Source organism: Vulpes vulpes, chromosome 8, assembly GCF_048418805.1.
Source record: "Vulpes vulpes isolate BD-2025 chromosome 8, VulVul3, whole genome shotgun sequence".
NCBI lineage: Eukaryota > Metazoa > Chordata > Mammalia > Carnivora > Canidae > Vulpes > Vulpes vulpes.
This window is the reverse complement of record NC_132787.1, coordinates 89,163,414-89,185,914: the sequence shown is the minus strand read 5'-3', so window position 1 is coordinate 89,185,914 and position 22,501 is coordinate 89,163,414. Positions and strand designations below refer to the sequence as shown.

At 47.8% G+C, this 22,501-nt stretch overlaps 1 protein-coding gene and 1 long non-coding RNA gene across 7 annotated transcripts in view; one reads left to right on the top strand and one right to left on the bottom strand.

Moving 5' to 3' along the window:
* The window catches only part of PLB1 (phospholipase B1), a 137,140-nt gene extending 120,501 nt beyond the window's left edge, over window positions 1-16,639 (top strand). For all 6 annotated transcript variants that reach the window (XM_072767412.1, XM_072767413.1, XM_072767417.1 and 3 more), the window contains 9 exons: window positions 2,204-2,255; window positions 3,171-3,251; window positions 4,620-4,685; window positions 5,210-5,304; window positions 6,582-6,663; window positions 7,637-7,741; window positions 8,221-8,316; window positions 14,735-14,809; window positions 16,225-16,639. In XM_072767412.1, coding sequence (XP_072623513.1) covers window positions 2,204-2,255; window positions 3,171-3,251; window positions 4,620-4,685; window positions 5,210-5,304; window positions 6,582-6,663; window positions 7,637-7,741; window positions 8,221-8,316; window positions 14,735-14,809; window positions 16,225-16,428 — 856 coding nt within the window. In that variant the 3' untranslated portion in view covers window positions 16,429-16,639. The remainder of the gene's footprint in view (window positions 1-2,203; window positions 2,256-3,170; window positions 3,252-4,619; window positions 4,686-5,209; window positions 5,305-6,581; window positions 6,664-7,636; window positions 7,742-8,220; window positions 8,317-14,734; window positions 14,810-16,224) is intronic.
* On the bottom strand, window positions 7,861-16,230 carry LOC112933008 (uncharacterized). Its single transcript, XR_003237594.2, has 3 exons — window positions 14,507-16,230; window positions 13,734-13,915; window positions 7,861-8,608 (listed from the first exon to the last, which is right to left on the bottom strand). It is a non-coding gene; the product is annotated as an uncharacterized lncRNA (long non-coding RNA).
* Window positions 16,640-22,501: the final 5,862 nt, after the last annotated feature.

Genomic DNA, 22,501 nt, shown 5'->3' with positions numbered 1-22,501 from the left:
GGCAGAGACACAGAGGGAAAAGCTCCCTGTGGGGAGCCTGATGTGGGACTCAATCCCCAGACCTGGATCATGCTCTGAGTCGAAGGCAGACGTCCAACCACTGAGCCATCCGGGCATCCCTAGTTTCAAAGTTTTTTTCAACATCTAACTTCCATCACTCAGTAAGCAAAAAGTCACAGAAGTCTGCAAAGGACTGAGCCCCAAGGTAGTTACTAAAAGATATAAAAGCATCAAAAGGTGAATTCCTTGCCTATTCAAAGAGTTTGCTGTCTAGTTTAAGGAGACTAAACAGGAAGTAACTTTTAGAAAAAAAGTGTTGCATATGGCAACAGTGCAGATTGCAGTGACTTTGTATTTCCGAGTAGTAGGAAAGAGAACAGTGTGACGTGTGAGCTGGGCAGCCCAAATACAGGTGCAGACCCAGAGGGGACCCCAGGACTCCTGTCGTCCAACTTCCTCATTTGAAAGATGAAGAAATTCGACCCTAGCAGGGTTCGGTAACCTGGGTGAGCTCACACAGCAAGTTAGTCACTAAGTTAGAGGAGAACCCAAAACTTCCAGAGCAGTGCTCTTCACTCCAGGACTGGAAAAGGAAATAGAAGAGGTGGATAAAGGTGCTCAGAGAGAAGGTTCACCAGGGAGGTTGGATTTGCTCTGAGCCTGTAGGGTGTGAAGAACACAGCTGGGAAGAGGGGAGGAAGTGGGCACTCCTAACTTCCCCTCACACTCATGAGGGCTTATCACCCATGACTTCCCCTTCTCACATCTTGAGCCTACTGGAAGGTAATAGACACTTCTGGAGTCCCTTTTACCCAGGACAGGCTTGATTTCTAGCTTCCCAATGTATTGCATCAATAGCAATAGCCGTGGGCTGTGATTCTGGATATATAAATGAGAAATAGGGGCAGGGGAGGTACCATGTGTGCTCAGCCATGTGCCCAGCTCATCATGGACAGGCGAAGATTTAAAATTCCCATCTTCTACCAGTTACTGCTTTTATGACCCCTTCCACAGGAACCTCCAATGGCTGTGCCCCTTTTCGGACATAGCTTTTCAAATACTTACCTGTTTTTAAAAACCAGGTTTATTGAAGTGTAACTTCTCTGCACTTCACTGCACATATTTAATGTATACAATTTGATAAGCCTGGCATATGTACATAGCTGTTAAACCATCACTGGAATCCAGATAACACCTATCACATCCAAAAGTTTCCCTGTGCCCTTTCTTTGTTTGTTTTTGTTTGTTTTTCCCCCTGTGCCCTTTGTAATCCATCTCTCCCTCCTGCTGCTCCCATCTCTACCCCACTCCCTGGGCTCCAGGTAGCCACTGACCTGCTTTCTGTCTCTAGAGATCAGTTTCATCTTCTAGAATGTTATGTGAATGGAATCCTCCACTAGGTACTCCTAACTTCAGTCACCTGGCAAGTCATTTTGAGACGTACTCATGTTGTGTGTATCAGCACTTCATTCGTCTTTACTGCTGAGTACTGTTCCATCAACATGCTTAGCTCTTACCCAGAGTGTTCATTTTCCATATTCGTGGCAGACATCTGGAAGATGAAGGGAAAGCTAATCCTGTCCGGATTTGTCTCCCCGGCCCCCTCCCCCCAGCTTCTTGTGCTGGCAGGGAGAAAGATCTAGAAGATGGGGAATGGTGTAGAAGTCCAAAGTAAGTACAGAGTAGAAAAAAGGATTAAAGGAACAGAGAGTGGGATTTAGAAGTGAAGGTTAAGGAGTCATGACGTCTGAAAAGAAAAAGGCAGAGGGATAATTTAAGGCTGTGACTTTTTTCAAATATACAAAAGGTTATTTTTAAAACAGGCAGCCGAATAAGATCTGAACAGGCTCAGCTTGCAGTGAAAGAGCTGAGTGGAATGTAAGGGATCATCCCTCCGGGAAAGCTGACCAGATCCCAACCCCAGTGGCTGTGGGGGGAGGACCAGGCCTGCAGAAGGAGGTGGCTGGATGCACACTAGCCCTTGGCAGGGTCTGCATCTGTGTGGCTTCGAGGTCCCTGGCCAATCTTCGATTTTTACTAGGTTGAGATTTCTTGAGACTCGAAAAGCCTTAGGATGCATTCTGAAGGAATAAGCTTTATATGAATTTCTCTCCTTGAAGACCTGTGTCACCAGGCCCAAATCCTACAGCCTGAGCTCTTGCTTTGCAACCAGCTCTGAAGTTCCTTTCTCTTCCTCATCTAGGGACATGCCGGCCCAGGCCCGGGACCTGGTGGAGCGAATGAAAAACCACCCCGTGAGTACAGGACCCTGGGCCACTCTGAAAGGGCTGTTTCCAGCTATCTGGAGTGGGTTGCATTGGCCCCAAAAGGCCCCTGCTGGTCTTGAAGAGGTGTCAAATGAGCCCGGGGAAGCAGGCCTTACCACCGATGCACCCTGTCTGCTGCCCCTTCCTGACCCAGGCCATCACAGGAGGGAGCGGAGCTGGCCTTGGCCTTTGGCAGTTTCCCACCTTACCCAAGAATTGGCTTTGCGGAGCCCTATTATGTAAACTCTGAATTCTAAAAATAGGCTGCTCATTCCAATCCTTCCTCCTTCCCGCTCACCCAGCCCCTCGAAGATTTCTCACTGGCACTTTTTAAAATGCTTTGTGTTTAGGCCTTGGAATTCAGAATTCAGCGCCTGGCATGACTCCTGTTATGGTGGTGGCTGAGCCGAAGGCAGGCTCCTTGAGGGCCTCCCCGTTCCCCCCCCACCCCTTCCTACAGGCCAGGTTCTTCCTCCTGTCTCTACCAGTCCCCTCTCCCTGGACTCAGACCAGAAGAGCTCTACCAAGAGGCAGTTCGGGGCTTGAGTTTCTAGTTCCATCTTTTGCCTCCTGCTCCTTTGAAGGCATTTAGATCACATTTCATGGGTATGTTAATACGTTCCATGATGTACTGCAGCTTTCTTAGGATTTCAAAGGAAAAATAGTCATTCTCCCCTGTGTAAGCAGGCACACACACATGCACACACGAAGCCCGCTCCCTGGAGCTCCTTGCCAGGCACCGAGGTGAAAGTCAGAGACCCTCTACTTGGTATCTTTTCTCCACTGGGGCACAAGAGGGTGAAGTGGGGAGCAGTGCTGTCTAGCCTGGTGACCATCACCTACATGTGCTCCCCCTCCTCCCCTACTACTAAAGTTTGGACTCAGCGCCTTCTGTCCCTTCAGGAACTCGACCTAGAGAGTGACTGGAAGCTGATCACACTCTTCATTGGGAGCAACGACATGTGTCATTACTGCGAGAATCCGGTAGGCCCCTGCCCAACGCCATGGAAGTCACCCTGGCCTGCTGCCCCAGGCACCCCAGACTTTCCCACTGCTGAGTGGCCCCTAGGACAGTGGCTGCATTGGTTACCCAACTCCAGAAGTGTCTAGATGCACCCAGTCTTCAGGCACTGCTCTTATGTACACAAATACTGTTCTTTGGTATCCAGTGAGTAACTAGCAAGCCTCACCCCACATGTGCTGGAATCCCTACCCATTTTTTGATGTTTTTATGGTGTGTGCATGTGCACATATGTGCAAGGAGAGGCTGAAACGATGTCATCAACAAGGCTGGATAAAATTAAACCAGTCCCAGTAGGATGGCTTGCTGCCCCAAGAACATCGTGAGCAAACCGGCCTCAGCCAGCCGGCCTACAAACCTATTCCTGATGTTGTTTCTATGGGGAAATATGTCCAGACTTAAAGTCTTTGGGGAGCTGTAACTTTTGGAATACATCTTGTTCTAAGTTGGGGATGTCCTGTATTTTATTTGGCCAAAAAAGAGCAGCTGCCATAACTCAGACACCTCAGTAGAATGTTTGGAGTCACAGGCAGGGGAATAAAGCACATATCACTGCTCATGGCTCAGACCATCTACTGAAGTCTGGATGAGAATTACCCTCCCCCACTCCGTAGCCTTTTCCCCTCTAGCCTCTCCATTACTGCCAAGCCTCTAGAGGCAGAAATGACCCAACCCCAAGGGATTAAATGCCATTGTGTCCTGGACTCAAGAGGGTCCAGGAGGCCAGAAGAGACCCCAGAGCTGCCTGTGGACACTTGGTAACAGGAAAATGCCTCTACTATCCCCAGAATACCTGCCCCTCCTGCAAAGTCAGATTTATACTCCTGAAAGCATCTTTTTGTGGAAAAGACCTGGAGACCACCACCAGGATTAACTCAGGCCATGTTTTAGGAAGGGGCTAAATCAGCCTCCAGTTGAGAAATGGGTCAGAGGAGGAGACTCTTGAACCAAGTCAAAAGGATAGAAGTTAGGGGGAGGTAATGGGGCCAGCATGGGCCATTAGCCCAAAAGAATGAGTGTGCACTCCTCAGGGCACAGACATGGTTCAGAGGCCTGAGGCTGGTGACAGATGGGACCAGAGAAGAGGCAGGGCCCAGCATGGTCAGAGTCTGCCTCTGCATTTGAGATACTGTGGATAGAGGTGGGGTGGGGATTATTCACGGTGGCTAGTAGGGGGTCAAAGGAAGACCAGTATCCCCCAGAACAAGGGCTGGACTTCTCAGCCTGTCTGGTACCATCCTAGCCCCACTGTGCCATCACCCCAAGCCCTCTTGTACTTGTCATCAGACCACTATCCCGGGGCTGACAAGAGCCCCCTGCTCTCTTCACAGGAGGCCCGCTCAGCTGAGGAGTATGTTTGGCATATCAAACAGGCCCTGGACATCCTCTATGAGGAGGTAGGGAAGAGCAAGAGCTGGTGTCTGGGTCCCATTTTCTTCCAGCATCCAACCTCCTCCCTCACTGGGTACATCTAGGAAAGCTGTGTTCAGTGAGACACATGCTGAGCAGAGCCCCCCTGTGAGCAGACACCTGGAGGGGAGATAAGGGAGCAGGGGGCGGGACAGATGCGAAACTCCTCTGCAAGAGAGATTCTGACTGAATTAGACTGTATTGTTGGGTGGCGAAGAGTTTGCCTCTGGAGCCAACTGGCTGAGTCTGGAGCCAGGTACGGTGGCTTCCTAGCAATGCGACTTGGGCCAACCAGCTTGTGTCTCAGCTTCCCACGCTATAAAGTGAGCCATTAAAGAAGACAGCAAATACAAGTCACATCCCCTCCTTGTGGCTCAGTTTCTTTATTGGCAAAACAACTGGGGAGGAGGAAGTTTGATTGTAGCTGAGGCCCTAGGTTCCTTCCAGTAGTAACTGATAGCCCCCACAATGGCCTGGGGACTAACAGAGCTCGTCCCTCTGCTCCCCACAGCTTCCAAGGGCTTTTATCAACGTGGTAGAGGTCATGGAGTTGGCTGGCCTACACCAGAACCAAGGTGGGAAATGTGACCTGCCCCTGGCAGCTCAGTAAGTACACAGTCCCAGGGCGAGGGCGCCTGGGGACAGCAGGGCTCACAGATGCCACCATAGGCAACCATTGCGGGCTTAGCCAGGTGATCCTGTCCAAAGGACAGACCTTGGCAATTGGCCAGGGGCCTGGCAAATCATTTGGAAATACCTCTACACTATCGAATGCCTACTGTATGCAAGTCACTTTATTTCTCTGGACCCCAGTTCGCTTTGCTGTAAAGCGAGAGGCACAGAACAATGATCCTTTAGGCCCCAATCATGGTCTCTGATTCCAAACTCCAGTGATTGCTCCGTGTTTGAGAGACAGCCTCGGGCCAATGAGCTTCGGAAACAGCCGAAGTCTGTATCTGGCTCTGCCACTGAGGAGCTACGGGATTGCGCACAAGCTACATAACTTCTCTGGGCTTCTTGCTCATCATCTGTCAAATATTGCAGAGTAGGGAGGATTGAAAGAAATGCATGTGATGTGTTTGGTCCCCATGGGGCAGCCTTTCAGTAAATAGTAACTTTTAGAACAGCCTCGAAAGCCAGGCTTGGATCTAAGGTATGTTGTACAAGAGACAAATTTCTGGCGAGGGCTGGCATTTATTAAAGCTCGGCTGTGATCCTGGAGGGAAGCTGCCATCTTCCGAGGTGACAGGGTCACCCAGAAGTCCTGTGGCTGTTGCTAGGGGAGAGGAGATTCTGAAGGGAGCTGAGGAGTCCTACCTGGGGTCAAATGGATTTGCTGGAGAGGTGACCAGCCTGTTCCCATTCTTGTTGGGCACCAGGTGGTACAGCCAATAGCTGGGAGGGGTGAATGGCCCCTCCAGAACCTTCAGATCTTCCATTCTCCCTGGTCAGTGTGTCTCAAACTAGTTGACCCTCCCAAGAGACTCCCCACTCTGGAGCCCCAAGGGCAAGTCCTAAGCTGCTGGAGGTAGAGCTGGGAGGTCTGAGGAATGGGAAGAAGATAAGGCTTTCATGGCTGTCTTTCCAAACCTCCAGCCCTTCCCTGGAGGAAGCCCAGGCTGGGGCAGGAGCAGCCAGGTGGCAAGGGGACCAAGATATCAGGTGCCAGCTCTCTCACCTTCTCTTTAAACATGCACCTGCTACCCCCAGTGCCCCTGAATTAGACTGTGACCTGGTTCTGGGAATCACCCAAGGCTCTGTTGTGGGGGCACCTGTGTATTTGCACCTGTGTATCCTCCCAAGCAAAGAGCACAGGGTCCAGGCCTCCTTCCTGGGGACGTGGGGTGCTAGCAGCAGTCAGCCAACTGGGTACCTGTCCACAGGAGCAATTGCACCTGCCTCAGACGTTCCCAGGAGAATTCTCTGGAGCTGCAAGAACTGAAGCAAATGAACTGGAACTTCCAGGTGAAGCTGTAACCCCCGCTTCCTGTCCCAGCTGGGGGCTCCCTCTATTCCCTGGGAGCAGGGGTTTGCTGAGAGGAAGGCTGCTCCCTAAAGGTAGATCACAGCCCCTGAAACATTTCTCAAGGTGAAGAGAACAATCTCCAAGGGGAAGCTGCAAGAAGCCCTGCCTCCCAGCCCTGGGGACTGGAGTAGATTCCACAGGCTGGGCACCATCCCTCACCCAGAGGAAGGAGGGGAAGTGCCCACTGTCCTGTTGGGCTCCTTCCCTCCCTTCCTCAGATCATAAGGCTTAGCCCAGCCCTGCTTACCTCCATCCCCAATTCTGTGTCCACTTCTGCTCATGCTGTCCCCTCTTGACAGCGCCCCCTCTTCTCCCCCCGAGCCCTGCTGTGACCTCTCCACCTCATGTGCAGGGCATGTCTTCCCGTCTCTTCTGCTTCCCCTGACTAAACTTTGCCCTCAGGTGTCTCCCCATATCAGCTTCAGTCTACCTTCACTGACCCTGAAGCCCTAGAGGGTTCTCATATTTTTTGCAGTCCGTCTCATTTTTCCAGATTGACTGTTAAGCTTCTCGAGGAGAAGCACCTCTATCCTTTTGACACAGCCGCTCATCCCCCAAGTTCACAGGCATTTTGGGGAGCTGGTGTTGAAATGCTACCCATCTGAGCTGGATCTGAACCCCATGTTCTAACTCAGCTCTTCATGCAGCAAGAATAGGGGATAAATAATCCATTCACCTTTGGCCCAAGCAGTCCTCTCAGACTCAGACCGAGCCTCAGAGACTTTGAAACAGAATGGGTGGTGCTCATGCCTGGGTGCAGACGAAATGAGCACATGCATGTGCGCTAGAGGATCCCTTGAAGTCACCTCTGGCTAGGGTGGGTCCCCCCATCACCACCAACCCCAGGCAGCAGGACTAGAGCTCGTCTGCCCAGTCCTGCCAGGGGCTGAGGAACCTCTTCCCCATCCACAGAGTGGCATCTCCAGGTTGTCCTACTGGCCCCAGTACCTGCAGCGTGAGGACTTCGCAGTGGTTGTGCAGCCTTTCTTCCAAAACACTCTTGTCCCCCTGAACAGTGTAAGCTGTGGGCATTTCTGGGAGGCGCGTGTGTAGAGGCTCTTCTTAGGTGATGTACTTCCTTCTATAGCTGAGCTTTTTCTGACCATATGGTTCCAAGAGGGTTCCCAAGGGGTTGCTTTTTCTGTTTTCTTTTTTTTTAATATGATTGGAACTTGTAGTTGGAAAGAAAAGGAGAAAATTAACAGTGACCCAGCTCCCCAGGCATGGTCCTGCTATTTGCTCAATTTGGATAGAATGGAAAGCTTCCTAAAGTTTTTTTCTCATGTATTAGGGCAGGGATGTAAAAGGAAAAGGGATGGACTGTGGGTAGATGCAATTCAGGTCTTTTTCAAAGTTCCAAAATTGAGGAGATTTTCCCATCAATATCTCAGCCAAGTGGCAGCAGAATTGAAAGGAATAATGCCCAGGACACGTGCAGGGGTGGGTGGTGGTACCTCTATTCCGCAGGAACATAATCCCTTTGCTTTTGGTCACAGAGAGGGGGCGCTGACCTCACCTTCTTCTCAGAGGACTGTTTCCACTTCTCAGAACGGGGCCATGCCGAGATGGCCATTGCGCTCTGGAACAACATGGTGAGTGCCTGAGCGCCCCATACGCTGTGTCCAAGAGGGCAACCCAGGGGTGTTGACCATTCCCCAAAACAGAAAACCTGCTGGCTCCTTTCTCCCCAAAGCTCGAAATGGTGGCACAACTTATTTGTCCTGACAGATTCAACTTTTTAGCAATTCCCAGTACTGGGGCGGGGGGTACAGGGGTGGTGGTGGTAGACAATCTTGTAGTCAGATAAACAAGATGAAATCGGCTTCAACCCCTTCCTATCTGACTTTGGGCAAATGTTCTCTCTTTGATCCTCTGTATCAATATCTGTTAAAAAAAAAAAAAAAAGAAGTGAAAATGACACAGATCTCAGAAAATTGAGGTAACATGTGCATAGCACCCAACACAATCCTTAGCATTCAAAGAATGCCAGGCCCCATTACCCTAGTCTCAACATGTTCCCAATGATTATTTAAGCATCAAAAAGAAAAGAGCCACCCAGCCTGTTTCCCCAGGCTATCACCTATTCCAGTCTTTTCTTATGAGGATCATGGGGACTGTAGGAAATGCACATACAGCTGAGGGGCCACCTGGCCTTGTGCCCTGCCTCTTCGGGCTGGCCACTTCTCTACAATCAGCCCTGCTGGCACAGAGCTTGACCAGTAACCCCAATAGCTGTATCCTGTTGCACAGAGCAAATGAAATGCCTTTCCAATCCAGTGGCTTCTTTTGATCTTGGCTCAGCGGGTAACCCAATCCCCACCCCAACCTGCATTCCCCCATTTCTCCCATGGTGACTAAACAAATCCACACTCTTGCTTTTACTGCAGTTTCGGGCTAGCTGCCTCTCTGCCAGGATTTCCCTGTGCAAATATTCCCACACCTGCCGCCTCATCCGGCAGGCCCTGCGCTGCCTTCCCCTTAGCCACACCACCTCCTCTCCCCAGAGCAGCATGCCAGCAGGTTCCATCCTTGGCCCAGTTAATCACAGACTCAGCCTTCCTCTCCCTTTGTTTTCCTGCTGTTGACACCACATTCTGCCCACTGCTAAAGCTTTCGTCACACTCTGTCAGCCCAGGACTCGGAACTATAGTCAAAACATCTTTGAATTCCCTCCCACCCAACCTCCACGGGGATCTTGTTCTCCAAAGTTTGCACAATATCATTCTTGAGAGCAGTTTTGAAGTCCAGTTGTCCTTCACTGATGGAGTCCCATGACTTCAATCCCTCTCCCCAACGAGTGGGTATCTGTGCACTGATTTGTACCCCCCCCCCCCAAGAGCTCAGGGGGATCCACAGATTCTTTTATTTTTTAAGATTTTATTTATGAGCGACACACAGAGAGAGAGGCAGAGACACAGGCAGAGGGAGAAGCAGGCTGCATGCAGGGAGCCCGACGTGGGGCTCGATCCCAGGTCTCCAGGATCATGCCCCGGGCTGCAGGCGGCGCTAAACCACTGCGTGCCACCAGGGCCGCCCAGATTCACAGATTTTAAGAAGGGCCTAAGATGCTAAAGCCCCTTCACCTTTCCTTCTCAGCATTTCCATCAGGGTAGGTGTGGTCTTCCTACCTGCAAGCACTCCCAGCCCACGTAATGCCCTGGTGCTCCAGGAGTTTTCTGGGGCATGATGACCAGATCAATGACCTGAACACAGGCCTATTGGTCTTGGTTTCTTTCTGCATGAATTAACAACACAGCTCTAGTCTCCTCTTCCAAAGCAGCTGGGTGGTCCTCCCCATTGGCCCAGGCCTGAGGCTTTTATACATAAAGGCAAGTGGGAGGGGATAAGGTAGGAAAACAAAAGGTGAACGCTGCCATGGAGCCATATTGGTAACACTACCCAACCGGTCAGTCCAGGGCTCCCAGCTACCATTGTCCTACCCATGCCCCTAATTTTACAAAACAAAGCAAAACTAAACTGAAATCATCTAAGAGTGTTTTATCCTGTGCTATATAATTTGGGGGAGTAATTATATAGTCCAGTGTTTTCATCCCAAACCATCGCAGATATAAACCTATTACATCATGCCAACTTTTCAGATCACTTCCTTCTGGTGACCCCTAGAGCGACATATAGATAGGCCATTGGAACTTGAGAAGATCTTGCAGAATGCTCTGGAACTAGGGAGCTGAAGCACTTTGCCTGGGATCACACAGCCAGTTCTCGGCCAAACAGAGATTAGAACCCACGTCAAATCCCCTAGTGTCCTGGCCACAGCACCCACCAGCCTTCCCACCCCCAACTGGGTCAGCACATATATAACCAGTGAATTCACGTCTCACTCCAAGAGTCTGATGACATAGTGTCTGCAGGCTTTGGCCAATGCTCACAGGCTACCCTACTGCAGCAACAAACACACTTCTAGACTATTTCATCTCCTGCCCCTCTGCTCAACAGATTATGCCTCCTCCGGAGACCCGTGCAAAGCCAAATCCAGAAACACCAGTAGCACAAGGCAGTGTTTTCATCTTCCTTTTTCCTTCTTCTTTTTTTTTTTTTCCTTTTTTCCTTCTTTTCTCTGATGCCTATTTCCCACTGCTGCCTTTTCTCCCCTAGAAATCTTGCTGTCCTCTGACATTTGCATCACTCTAGGTGCTGGGTGACCTCCTAATTGATGACCCTGACTCTAATGGTTAACCACACCATTAGAACAGCGATGCTCAGCTCTGATTAGAGGTTAGAATAATCCAGAGGTTATTAATACTGGCAGTCAGTTTGGCATAGCCATTAAGGCTGAACATCTGGATTCCCTTTGACCCCGTGATCCCATCCCTGTGTATATCCCCAACAGAAACATACACGTGGGCTCAAACAAAAGATGCATGCTCAAACAAAAGAATTTTCACAGCAGCGCCATCCATAATCCCCAGGCAGGATGCTCCCCAAATGTGCACCAATAGAATGGATAATCAAAATGTGGCATATTTATGTAATGGAGTACCTTACAGCACAGAGAATAAGCAAACTTTAGCCAAATGCAACTAGGTCTATAAATTTCAAAAACAAGCAAATTAATATATGGTCTTTGGGTGGGGGGAAAGATAGTACTGGAAAAGAGTGGGAGGGGAGCTTCTGAGTGCTGGTAATATTCTGTACCTTAATTTGGCTGCTGGTTGCATGAGTTCCTTCATTTTACCATAATTTATCAGCTGTTCATCTATGATTTATACTTGTTTCTATATATAAGTTAGCTTCAATAAAAAATTGACTTTAAAATGATAACCGAAGCACCACACTATTTAGTGCCTGGACCTCATCTCCAGAAATTCTGGATTAGTCTGGGGTAGCACCTGGGTTCAGTAGCTTGCAGAAGCTCCCCTGTATTATTATTATTGTACAGTGTTTACAAACCACTGCATTAGATCTCTTCACTAGGGCAGCCACAGGAATCTGTCTAATTAAATATCTGACCAAACTTCCACGGCCTGCCCCTCCCCAAAGGGGAAAGGCCAGGCCCCTTAGCATAGCACACCAGGCCTTCGGAGACTTGGCCCCAATTAACCTCTCCAACAGTCACTCCCACACCCCTCTGATTGGCAGTTGGGCAGTCTAGTGAGGAGTGAAGTTTCCTGCACCACCCATGGTATCTCATGGGTCTGTGGGTCTGCTCTTGCTCATCCCCTTATTGTGGACTGCCCTTCTTCTCCTCACTAATTCATAGCCACTTGAACATTCAAATCAGGTGCCAAAACAAACAAACAAATCAGGTGACAGCTCCTACAGGAAGCCTTCCTTGAATCCCCAAAACAAACTAGAGGCCCACCCAGCTCACCACACCCTGCCCCAGTTATTTGCCACATGGTTGGTATCTGCAGTATCTGGCTTAGGAAAGGTGGGTTCTAGGAGAAACAACTTCATTTCCTGTGGCCAGCCCCAAGCCTTCTTGCCTGAGCTTCTCCACTGAGGACTCTGACTCCATTTCATCTACACATTCCCTCACCCATTGAGCATCACTATGCAGTGGGGACTACCCCAGGTGCTGGGGAACGGAACATCCTTGCACTCATGGGGAAAGGACAGATGAAATGCAACACATCAGTAAGACTGTCTGACTATATTCGGAGCTTAAAAAAAAAAAAAAAAGGCCAGGTAATGTTACAGTAATGGTGGGTTAGAGGGAGGCATCACCAAGTGACATATGAACTAAGAACTGAATGTCAAGGATCTGCCAGGCCTGCGGAAGTCTAGGGCCAGAGTTCCAGGCAGAAGAAATAGGACCTGTGCGGGCCCGAAGTCAGGAATGAGTTTGAAGTGCCTGAGCAGCATAAGGGCCAGTGTAACTGGAGGGAAGTGAGCAAGGTCATAGGGGTGAGTAAGAGTAGGGCCAGGTCCTTGGATGGCTTCCAAAAAGGGAGCCAAAGGATCTGGTTTGCCCTCTGGCTGCCATGTGGCAGGAGACTTGAGGGAAGGAAGAGTAGAATTAGATCAGGAGGTGGCTACTGGAGCCCAGGTGAGAGATGAAGGTGGATGGGCCCAGGGTGATAACACTGGAAAAGGAGAGAAGTGGTCAGATTTGAGATAGATTTTAGATGAAGTAGAAAAGGGAGAAAAAAAAAAAAAGGAGGTGGGTAAGGGGATTGGTTAGGTGATGGGGATGAAGGCGTGTACTTGTGATGAGCACTGGGTGTTGTATGGAAGTATTGAATCGTTATGTTGTACGCTAGTATTACACTGTATGTTAACTGGAATTCAAAAGAAAAGGAACAAATGAGGACTCCTCCATTTGGGGTCAAGGAAATTGGGTAGATGGGTGAGGTGGTGGAGAGAAATAGGCTTGGGGGCAGGGGGAGAGAGAAATCAGTGCAGTCATCAAACCCACATGATCTTTATCTTCCTCTGTGCCAGTTAGTTCCTGGGCTCGTGGAATGTCAGGAAATCAGCCAACCCAACCTTGAGCATCTATACTGTCACTCGGTAGCATTTCCTTTACAATGAGTATGTGCCTCCTCAGCTCTAAGAAAGTAGAAACAAGGGCACCTGGGTGTGGGACGTCTGGGTGGCTCAGCGGTGTAGCAACTCCCTTTGGCCCAGGGCATGATCCTGGAGTCCCAGGAACGAGTCCCAAGTCGGACTCCCTGCATGGAGCCTGCTTCTCCCTCTGCCTGTGTCTCTGCCCATCTGTCTCTCTCAAATAAATAAACAAAATCTTTTTTAAAAAAATTAAATAATTAAATAAATAAATAAATAAATAAATAAATAAATAAATAAATAAATAAATAAAAAGGGGCATCTAGGTGGCTCAGTCTTAAGCATCTGCCTTCAGCTCAAGTCATGATCCCAGGGTTTTGGGATAGAGCCCCACATTGCATTGGGCTCCCTGCTCAGTGGAGAGTCTGCTTCTCCCTCTCCTTCCCCCTACTCATGCTCTCTCTGTCTCTCTCTCTCTCTCTCTCTCAAATCTTACAAAAAAAAAGAAGAAAAAAGTAGAAATGATACATAAGTAAACTACCTCCTGCTCAGCATGCTTTCATTTCATCTTCTCATCTGATACTTGCAACAGCCAAATGTGGATTGTCAGGCAGCTTGGGAGCCTGCGTAGCACCTCACAGCTCTTAGCAGCAGAGCCAGGACCCCAAGGGGTGTGTCCACTGTTCTGCCAGTCACTGTGTGTCTCGTTCAGGACCAGAGCAGCTGTGGGACAACAGAAAGCAAGGGCATGGGCAAGGTGTGGTCATTAGCTGGCATAGCATCCTTTCACTTTCCTCACAGGCAGTCCCTGGGGGTCAGGAGCAAAGGGGCTCAGGACCAGGCAGAGAAGCAGATTCTAAGGGTAGATGCTACACCGTCAGGATTCTCAGTGCTGGCCATGTGTCAGGGGGCGGGCTGTTGACTAAGGATGCTGGGAAGGGGTGAACAGTGGCTTCTAGCTCACTCTCAGAGGATCTCAGGATTAAAAGTATTAAGCAGAACCTCTCTGAACAAAAATTGCTCCAGGGATGTTTCAAGTAAACCTCTATATCCATGTGAAAAACATACCTGGTAGTAGCTCAAGGGAGAAACTTCAATTTCTTAAGGTTGACAAGCCAAGAATAGTAACCAATATGTTCTCAAAGTTTTTCTGAAAGTGACTCACCCCACACACTTAGAGTTGGTAAATATGATTACCACCATTTCATAAAATTGCAAATGTGATGTGTCTGTAACCACAACCACCCAGAAAGGAAGCAGGAGATGGAAGTTCTGGGTCAAGCCTTTCTACATACTCACTATGGTGGGACTTACCAGGGTCGGTCTGCTGGGCCTCAGGGTCCTCCTTGGTCAATCCTGGGCACATATTCAGGGTCCAGAAGTCAGGTCCAGCTCTGGCCCAGGGCAACTGGGATCTGCTGTGAATCTTGCACTTATTGCTGGTGTCAACCCACCCTTGCAGAGGGAGGGAGTCAGGTAGAGATGCTCCTCCAACTGAAAGGTCTACCTGCAGTGGAGGAAATCATGGTTTCCTTTCCTCAGCTGGAACCAGTGGGCCAGAAGACAACCTCCAACAACTTCACCCACAGCCGAACCAAACTCAAGTGCCCCTCTCCTGTGAGTAAATGTCCTAACATCCTGCCTGTCCTGTCCAGTGTGAAACAGATGCTTGGGAGAATGGGGTGGTCCCCAAAACCTCCAGGCACAAAGGAGGTCCCTGGGAGCTTTTACATCAGGCACTTCATTCACTGGCACCATTCTCAAATCTCACCATTCATCCTTGTCCCTGAGATGTCACAGCTCCTCAGGGTGTGGGATGGAAAGAGCAATAGGTCTCATGCAGCACTCATGAGAGGAAGATGAATGGGCAGTGGTGCAGTAGCAGGGGGTTGGGGGGTGTGTAGAGAGAAATAGACATTGTGCCTGTCCTGGGAGCCTGTACCCTTCCTTCCTCCCTTCCCCACACATTCTCTCTTACTACCCTCACCCAGACTTCTGACCAAGCTCCTAATATGCTCCCCAGCTCTTCCCTCCTTTTCCTGTGCATCCTGTGACCACTGCCAGGCACTATGTGGCTTACATAGAAGGTCACTCAAGTCTTATCAAGGCTGCTTGAAACCCTTCCCTGGTCCCAGCTACCCACTGGAGCATCCAGAGGGGAGGCCCAGCTTCCTCTATGGCCATTGATATGTTATGTTCCTAGAAAAAAAGGGGAGCTTCCCAGACACGGCCCACAATTCCCAGGTCTGTTCCCTCACTCCACCATCTGCTCCTCCTGGAGGCTCATCCCATCTCTGCCCAAGGGAGACAGCCACAGCCTTCCAGGCTCAGGTGCTGCCCAACTAGACTACTGTTCCCTTCCCTCACCCTACTGCTGCTGCCTTTGAAACACCTGTGTTGGTCTCTTTCCTGTTTATACCTCTCAAAAGACACGACCCAGGCTCCTTTGTGATGTGCTTACTTCTGAACGTGGCCTATTGGCCAATGGGGCCATGACTGTGGTCACATCTTAACCCTTAGGCACACTCTCAGCTCCTAACCAGAGCTCCGTATCATGTTCCTCATGGAGGAATGAGAGAATCCAGGGAGGCAGAACCAAACATCTCCCCTCAGGGCCTTCCTCATGCTTGGTCCTCTAAGCAGCTGACTATTGTCCCTGCTCCTGGGGAACTCCTAAGGGAGGATGGGCACAGTGGTGGCCTAGAGGAAACAGAGGTGGGGGCTCTGCAGCCCCCAGGACTCTCTTCCTTTGGTCACCTATTGGTTCCCAATCTTTCAAAATCTGGTTGACAGGAGAGGAGGTGCTGGTGAGAAACTGAGGGAGGTTAGCTAGGTATTGACCACTTTGCAGACCCATCCTCATTCAGAAGGTTTGGGCACAGTATAGATGCAGGAGGCTTACAAACTGGGGGATGAATGTGAAAACATGCAAGGTTATCACACCATCACCATGATAGGGACTAAGCAAGCTTGATGTGGACAGATGGGTGGCTTTCCGAGGCCCTTAACCCCGACCCTCTCCTTCTCCACAGGAGAGCCCTTACCTCCACACCCTGAGGAACAGCCAGCTCCTCCAAGACCATTCTGAAGCAGGCCCCAACGTGCTCTCCTGGGCCGTGCCTGTGGCGGCAGGAGGCGGCCTTGTACTTGGTGTTGGCACAGTGATGGCCTGGAGAGCCTTAAGAGGTCACCAGAGGGAAAATCCTCCAATGAGCCTGCGCACTATGAGTTTCTAAGCCTCCAGCCACATGCACGTGCTCATCCTAAATTCCCCAGCCACACTCCTCACCAGCCCTCTACCTCAGCCACCTTGGCCACCACAGAGAGCTTCAACACCTGGTGACATAGGAAGCCAAAGGGACAGTCACGACTCTTTGGGGCCTGGGGCCTACACTCCTGGAATTGCCAAATTTAAATAAAGGCCAAAGCCATTCTATTCTTGGGTTAGCCTGTTTGAAGCTCTCACTTTCCATCTGTTGTGCGGCACAGGTGTGCGAGCTCTAGTCTTTCATTATCCTGTCTCAGCTGGAGCTGCCCCAGAGATGGCCAACCAGAGTGCAGACTTGCCTCTGTCAGGCCTGGCACCCCAGGAGCAGATCCTCCATCACCGAACCCACTATTTAAAAGGTGGAAAAAATGCTGGCCATCAGGTGGTGGCTAGAATATTGGAGCTGGCTGGCCATCATTCAAGTACAATCGAACACGAAGCTTTTATATACTCGTTTGGGACACAAGATAATGTGGAACGCTGTGGTACCTCCAAGGCTGTGGTACCTGGCTAAGAAGACAAACTCCTTCAAAAAAAAAGCAAGAAACTCCATGTTGCATAGTGCAATGCTGTTCTGGTACACTGGTAGGTAAATAGGTCTGATCGCTCTGAGCATAGGAGGAGTTCCTTGAGGAAAGTTATCTGGAAGAGAAAAACTGAAATGTCTTAAAAAAAAAAAAAAAGGATTGGACATGAAACTTAATTTATCTCATTTAACTGATTTTCTCAAGTGCTAACCTTAGGAAAGAATTGCTCTTGTTACACTACCAGAATTTGGGGAAAACTCTAGAGAGAGTCCAGTAATACAGGCTACATTCATCGAGCCCCTGGTAGGGCACAAGGCCCTGAGCTAGATGTCTTACACAGATTCTCTCTATGCTGCACAAAATCCCAGGGAAGGAGTGAGGAAAAATGGAGGTGCTAGTTGCACTATATTGTGAATGCACTAAATGCCACCAAATTGTTCACTCTAAAATGGCAAATTGTAAGTCCTGTGTATTTCACCTCAAAGAACACAAAAGAGAATTCACTATCATCTGCATTCTAAGTACCTCTCTGATCCCAAAGCTTGGGATGACAAAAAAACAAACAAAAACAAACAAACAAACAAAAAACATTAGAAAGCCCAGACATAGGGATGCCTGGGTGGCTCAGCAATTGAGCATCTGCCTTCAGATCAGGGTGTGATCCTGGGTCTGGGGATCGAGTATCACATCAGGTTCCCTGCAAGGAGCCTGCTCTCCCTCTGTGTCTCTCGTGAATAAATACATAAAATCTTGAAAGAAAGAAAAAAGGGAAGGAAGGAAAGAAGGAAAGAAACAAACAAACCCAGACATACCATTTGAATGTGTAGCCTTCAGAGCAAACCCCATCACCAGCCAGTTTCTCATAGCTCATCTGTAAGACTGGAATCAGAGTAGTCATTCTGCTTGCCTCATAGCACTGCTGGAAATGCTCTGCAACTCTAGAATACTGCACACATAAAAGGGGGTTGTTTTCTCCTTTGTGAAGAGTTGGGATAGGATCCAGATTGTCAGGGGAGTAGAGAGGTACAGAGATGGGTTTGGGAATTGGGCAGGAATGTATTAATGAAGACTGCCTGCCTTACCTCCATCATCTTATCTCTTTGGCAAGCAGAACAGAGTCCCCAAAAAACCTAGATCCAGGACCAGTGTTCATTTGGGCTTCAATTTCTATTTCTGTCTCTGGGAACAGCATACCTGTCCCATTTCTTCTATGGACCAAAAAACACAATGACTGAATCATACATGTCCTATATGTGACCTGCCACATCCCAACTTGTGCCCCTGGCTTGCCATGATTAACAGCAAAGATGACCCATGAATTCCAAAAGTCCAGCACCACCATGCCCTTTTTTCCTATTCCTCTAGTTTTCATTCCTCCAATAGCTCCTACCTCAAGAATCATGGAATTCATAACCACAAGTCTGTCCTCACTTGGGTTGGAATTTATGATACCTGAGTAATCCAGGAGCCCCTAGTCTAAAAAACTAACCAAAAAAAAAAAAAAAAAAAAAAAGATCCTAGCCTGGTGACCAAGGATACACATGGCAGAACAGAGATACAAGCATGAGCCAGGCCCTAAACTCCCCCCAAATACATACTAAAAAGCCAGAAATTTAAAATATGTGAGTCACTACTTGTACCTGGAAGTAATCTATATACATTGAATGCATGCCACGTTCCTCCCCTTTGGGAAAATGATCCATCTAGTGGGGATAACACCCATGGCCATACCATGAATGAAGCCACCAAATCCTGCTCCATGGTGCTCTCCACAGAGAGTTTTAAGTTCAAAAGAGATCAGTGTGGATTAAACTTCGTCAAAAGTCTTCTCCATGAAGGACCTGGAAACTTGAACTCTGAAGGATGGGAGAGGACTTGGTCAGAGGCAGCCAAGAATGGGGTTTAGACTAGACAAACTCCATCTACATGGAGAAGCCAATGAGTGTGGTGTGCACAGGGGATAACAAGCCGGAAAAGCAAGGCTGGTGGATCCAGACACAGCCAGATTAGGGGACATCATGGAAAGGAGTTCACAGCGACTCAATTCTTGCAATGGTTGTACTGTCCGACTGCATTGGATTTATACGAAAGAGTAGTACAAAGAAAAATAATACCAGTATCAGTAAAAGCTGACAGAGTGCTGACACTACGAAAGACACCATGGCACAGGGTTATTAAGCCTCACATCCCTATTATCTTCCTCTTTTCCTCTTTAAAATAACTAAAGAGAAAAAAAAACCCAGATTCAAAGAAGTGGGAACTGGCCTAGAGTTATACTTGCATTACAAAATGAACATCCATCCAAATGAATACTGGTGTCCAGGTTGGGGGAAGAACCTGGAAATACAAGACAGGTGATTCTAGAAGGGAAGTAAGCCAAATTGTAAATAAGTGTGTTGTAAAATAAAAACCTAGCCCAGGGGATATTATCCTCCCAAGGCTGGGATGACACCAGGAGTTTCTCTACTTCCAACTGGTCTGAAGAAGCCTGCCATTTCCAGTTAATAATCTAGGATTTAAAAAATTAAACTGTAAGGACAAAGATTTATTTTCCTAGAGGATGTGTGGGGTTAGAGCAGCAAGCAAATCTTTTAATTAGGAAAAAAAATTGAAGAAACAAGGCCGTGAGAAGCTCTAGACGCAACAACTGGACATTCACGTAACAGTAGTGTTAAAAAAAATTTTTTTTTAAATAAAGAAACAGTAGTGTTGAAGACAGCCCGTAAGCATGTTTAGAAAGATTAAAGGCAAAGGAATTGAAAACATGAAACCAGAATAAGGCATTTTTTTCTAAAGGCAGAAACTGAGAACCAACAGAATTTCTAGGACTCAAGTATATTGGTATTAAAGACAAATAAACTTCAGTAGAAGTATTCAAATAACAGATCAAATGCTCAGTGAATCAACATTTCTTGTGTATTTTCTGTATACCAGGTACTGTTTTTAGCAGCCGGTCTTTATTACTCATTAATTCTGACAATAGCCCTATGAGGTAGGCACGACTATTAGCCTTACAGAGATGACTAAAACAGATTTGTGTCTTTTCAGTCTTTTTGTAAGAATGAAATGAGATTAAGGGGTGCCTGGGTGGGCCAGTTGGTTAAGTGTCTGCCTTTGGTTCAGGTCATGATGGGGGGGTGGGAGGAGGGGATCCTGGGATAGAGCCTGGTCAGCGAGGAATATGCTTCTCCCTCTGCCCTCCCCCCACACCACTCTAGCTCCCTCTAAAATACTAAAATAAATTAAAAATCTTGGGCAGCCCGGGTGGCTCAGCGGTTTAGCACCGCCTTCAGCCCAGGGTGTGATCCTGGAGACCCAGGATCGAGTCCGCGCATCAGGCTCCCTGTATGGAGCCTGCTTCTCCCTCTGCCTGTGTCTCTGCCTCTCTCTGTTTCTCATGAATAAATAAATATTTTTTTTAATAAAATAAAAAGATCTTTAAAACAAAAAACGAAAAAAACTCCAATAGTTAAAAAAACAGGTATTCAGTAATTAACTCCCTTCCCATAATAGCATTAATTCTAATAGCTTATTCAAGGGGCTTTATGAAACAACCATGATAATAAAAACAAATTTGGCACCTTACAATTTACAAAGCACTTTTATACAGTCTCCTTTGATCCTTACAAAGACTTGGAAGCAAAATACAGTATTGTGAAGAAAAAATAGCCCAAACTTGGAAAGACGGCAGAAGAGTGACATGTCGAGGTTATTAACAAACTCATCTAAGAAATATTTAGTTATCTAGAATATACCTGCATTTGACTTTGCTGTTTACTATTTGATTAGAGCCCACATACTACGAAATTTCTGTTGACTGTGGATTTCTGACTGATGATAAAAAGATTACCTCAAGGCTACAGTTTTATCACCCTGTTGGACATTAACCAGTTTTGTATCTGTTAGCAATATCATTTCAGCATTTCTGTGACCAACTAACAATGTAAATCTCCAGTCCTCAAATTCTCCCTTGATCCAGGCTTAGCCATCTCAATGATTCGCTCATTAATTACTGAAAGTCTTTGACACGTATTCATCCTATTGTTGCATGAAAATAGCATTTTTAATTTTTTAAAAATTAAAAAGGAATGGCTTTTAAAATAACTAATGAGAAAACAAATTTTTTAAAAATTACAAGAAAATGTATGAAACCTAAAGTATCATTAAAACCTAGTAAAGTTGAACAAGTGGGAATGGACGTGCCAGTAAGTCCATCTCTAGGTAACAGTTCCCAAAGAAAACATTTGCAAACACATCTCTCTCGGGAGGGAATATTCACCGCAGTGTTTCATAAGAACAATGAAACTGGAAACAGATCGGTGTCCATCAACAGCGGATTGGGAAAATAATTTACGGTATACTAACCCACTAGAGCATTTATGCATCAGTGAAAAATGAATCATGACGGTTGCATTCATCAACGCGGGTGAATCTTACATACAATGTTGAAAGTTTTACAAAGAATACATGTAACATGATTCTACTTAAATATGGAGACAGGTAGTGAACATGGTCAAGGAAATCAGTGTAACAATATCCTAAAAATCAGTAAAGTTACCTTTGAAAAGAGGGGATAGTGGTGAGGACAGATTCATGGAGGACTTCAGGGACACTAGAATTGTGACTTCTTAATGTGAACTTGCTTGATAACTGTTCTTTAAATTGAATTTATGTGCATTTCCAACTTTTTCTGTATATATATTTCATCATATGTTTGAGTTTAAAAAACTAAGGAAGACGTTTTATACAAGAACTGAGCTAAATTAAGTTGCCTATTTATTCATTGACCAGTTGGAGGGAGCCATTTTAGGCTTTCAAGCCTAAAGACATACCCAGAAAAACTTCCACTTTCCCAGCCAAGGTGGAAAGGCTGTTCCCAAGGGTCATATAGAGAACTTAAATGAGCATTCATCACAAAGTTGCCACAGGAAAAAAAAAAAAAAAAAAGTCGCCACAGCAAAGGAAACATAAGTCAAAGTTGACCTTGGAAAAAAGGACCCTGCATCAGGGCAGGCCTCAGATTCAGCTGGCCATGGACCCAGCCTCCCAGAAGCAGGCCGGTTTGGGGCCAGCACCCCAGCAACAAGGCACTCGTGCATGGCAGCAAGAGCTCACCAGGCTTCAGCAGGAGGAGGCCACTCAAGTGCACACGTCCTGTATCTCTGTGCAATGTCCAGAAGACTTGTCACTATGAGCTAGTTCCACAACTAGGGCAGCTGGCACTGTGACAGACCAAGGGACAAGGGAATGTGTACCCTCCTGAAGGGGCCCCAAGTCCACCTCTGTGGGGCCCTGGCCATGCCACCCCATGACAGGCAGACAAGTGTGCTGCCATCAGGGTGCTCTCACATGGTGTGTGTGTGTTGGCGGCGGGAGGGGGGGTGGCAGGGCAGGTATGGGAAAGAAAGGCAGGACAAAGACAGGTAGGGAGAGAACAGACACTTTCCTAATTATTATGTTCCTCACGGACAATGCTTCCCTCATTTGAATTTCATTCTTCATGACCAACTAAAG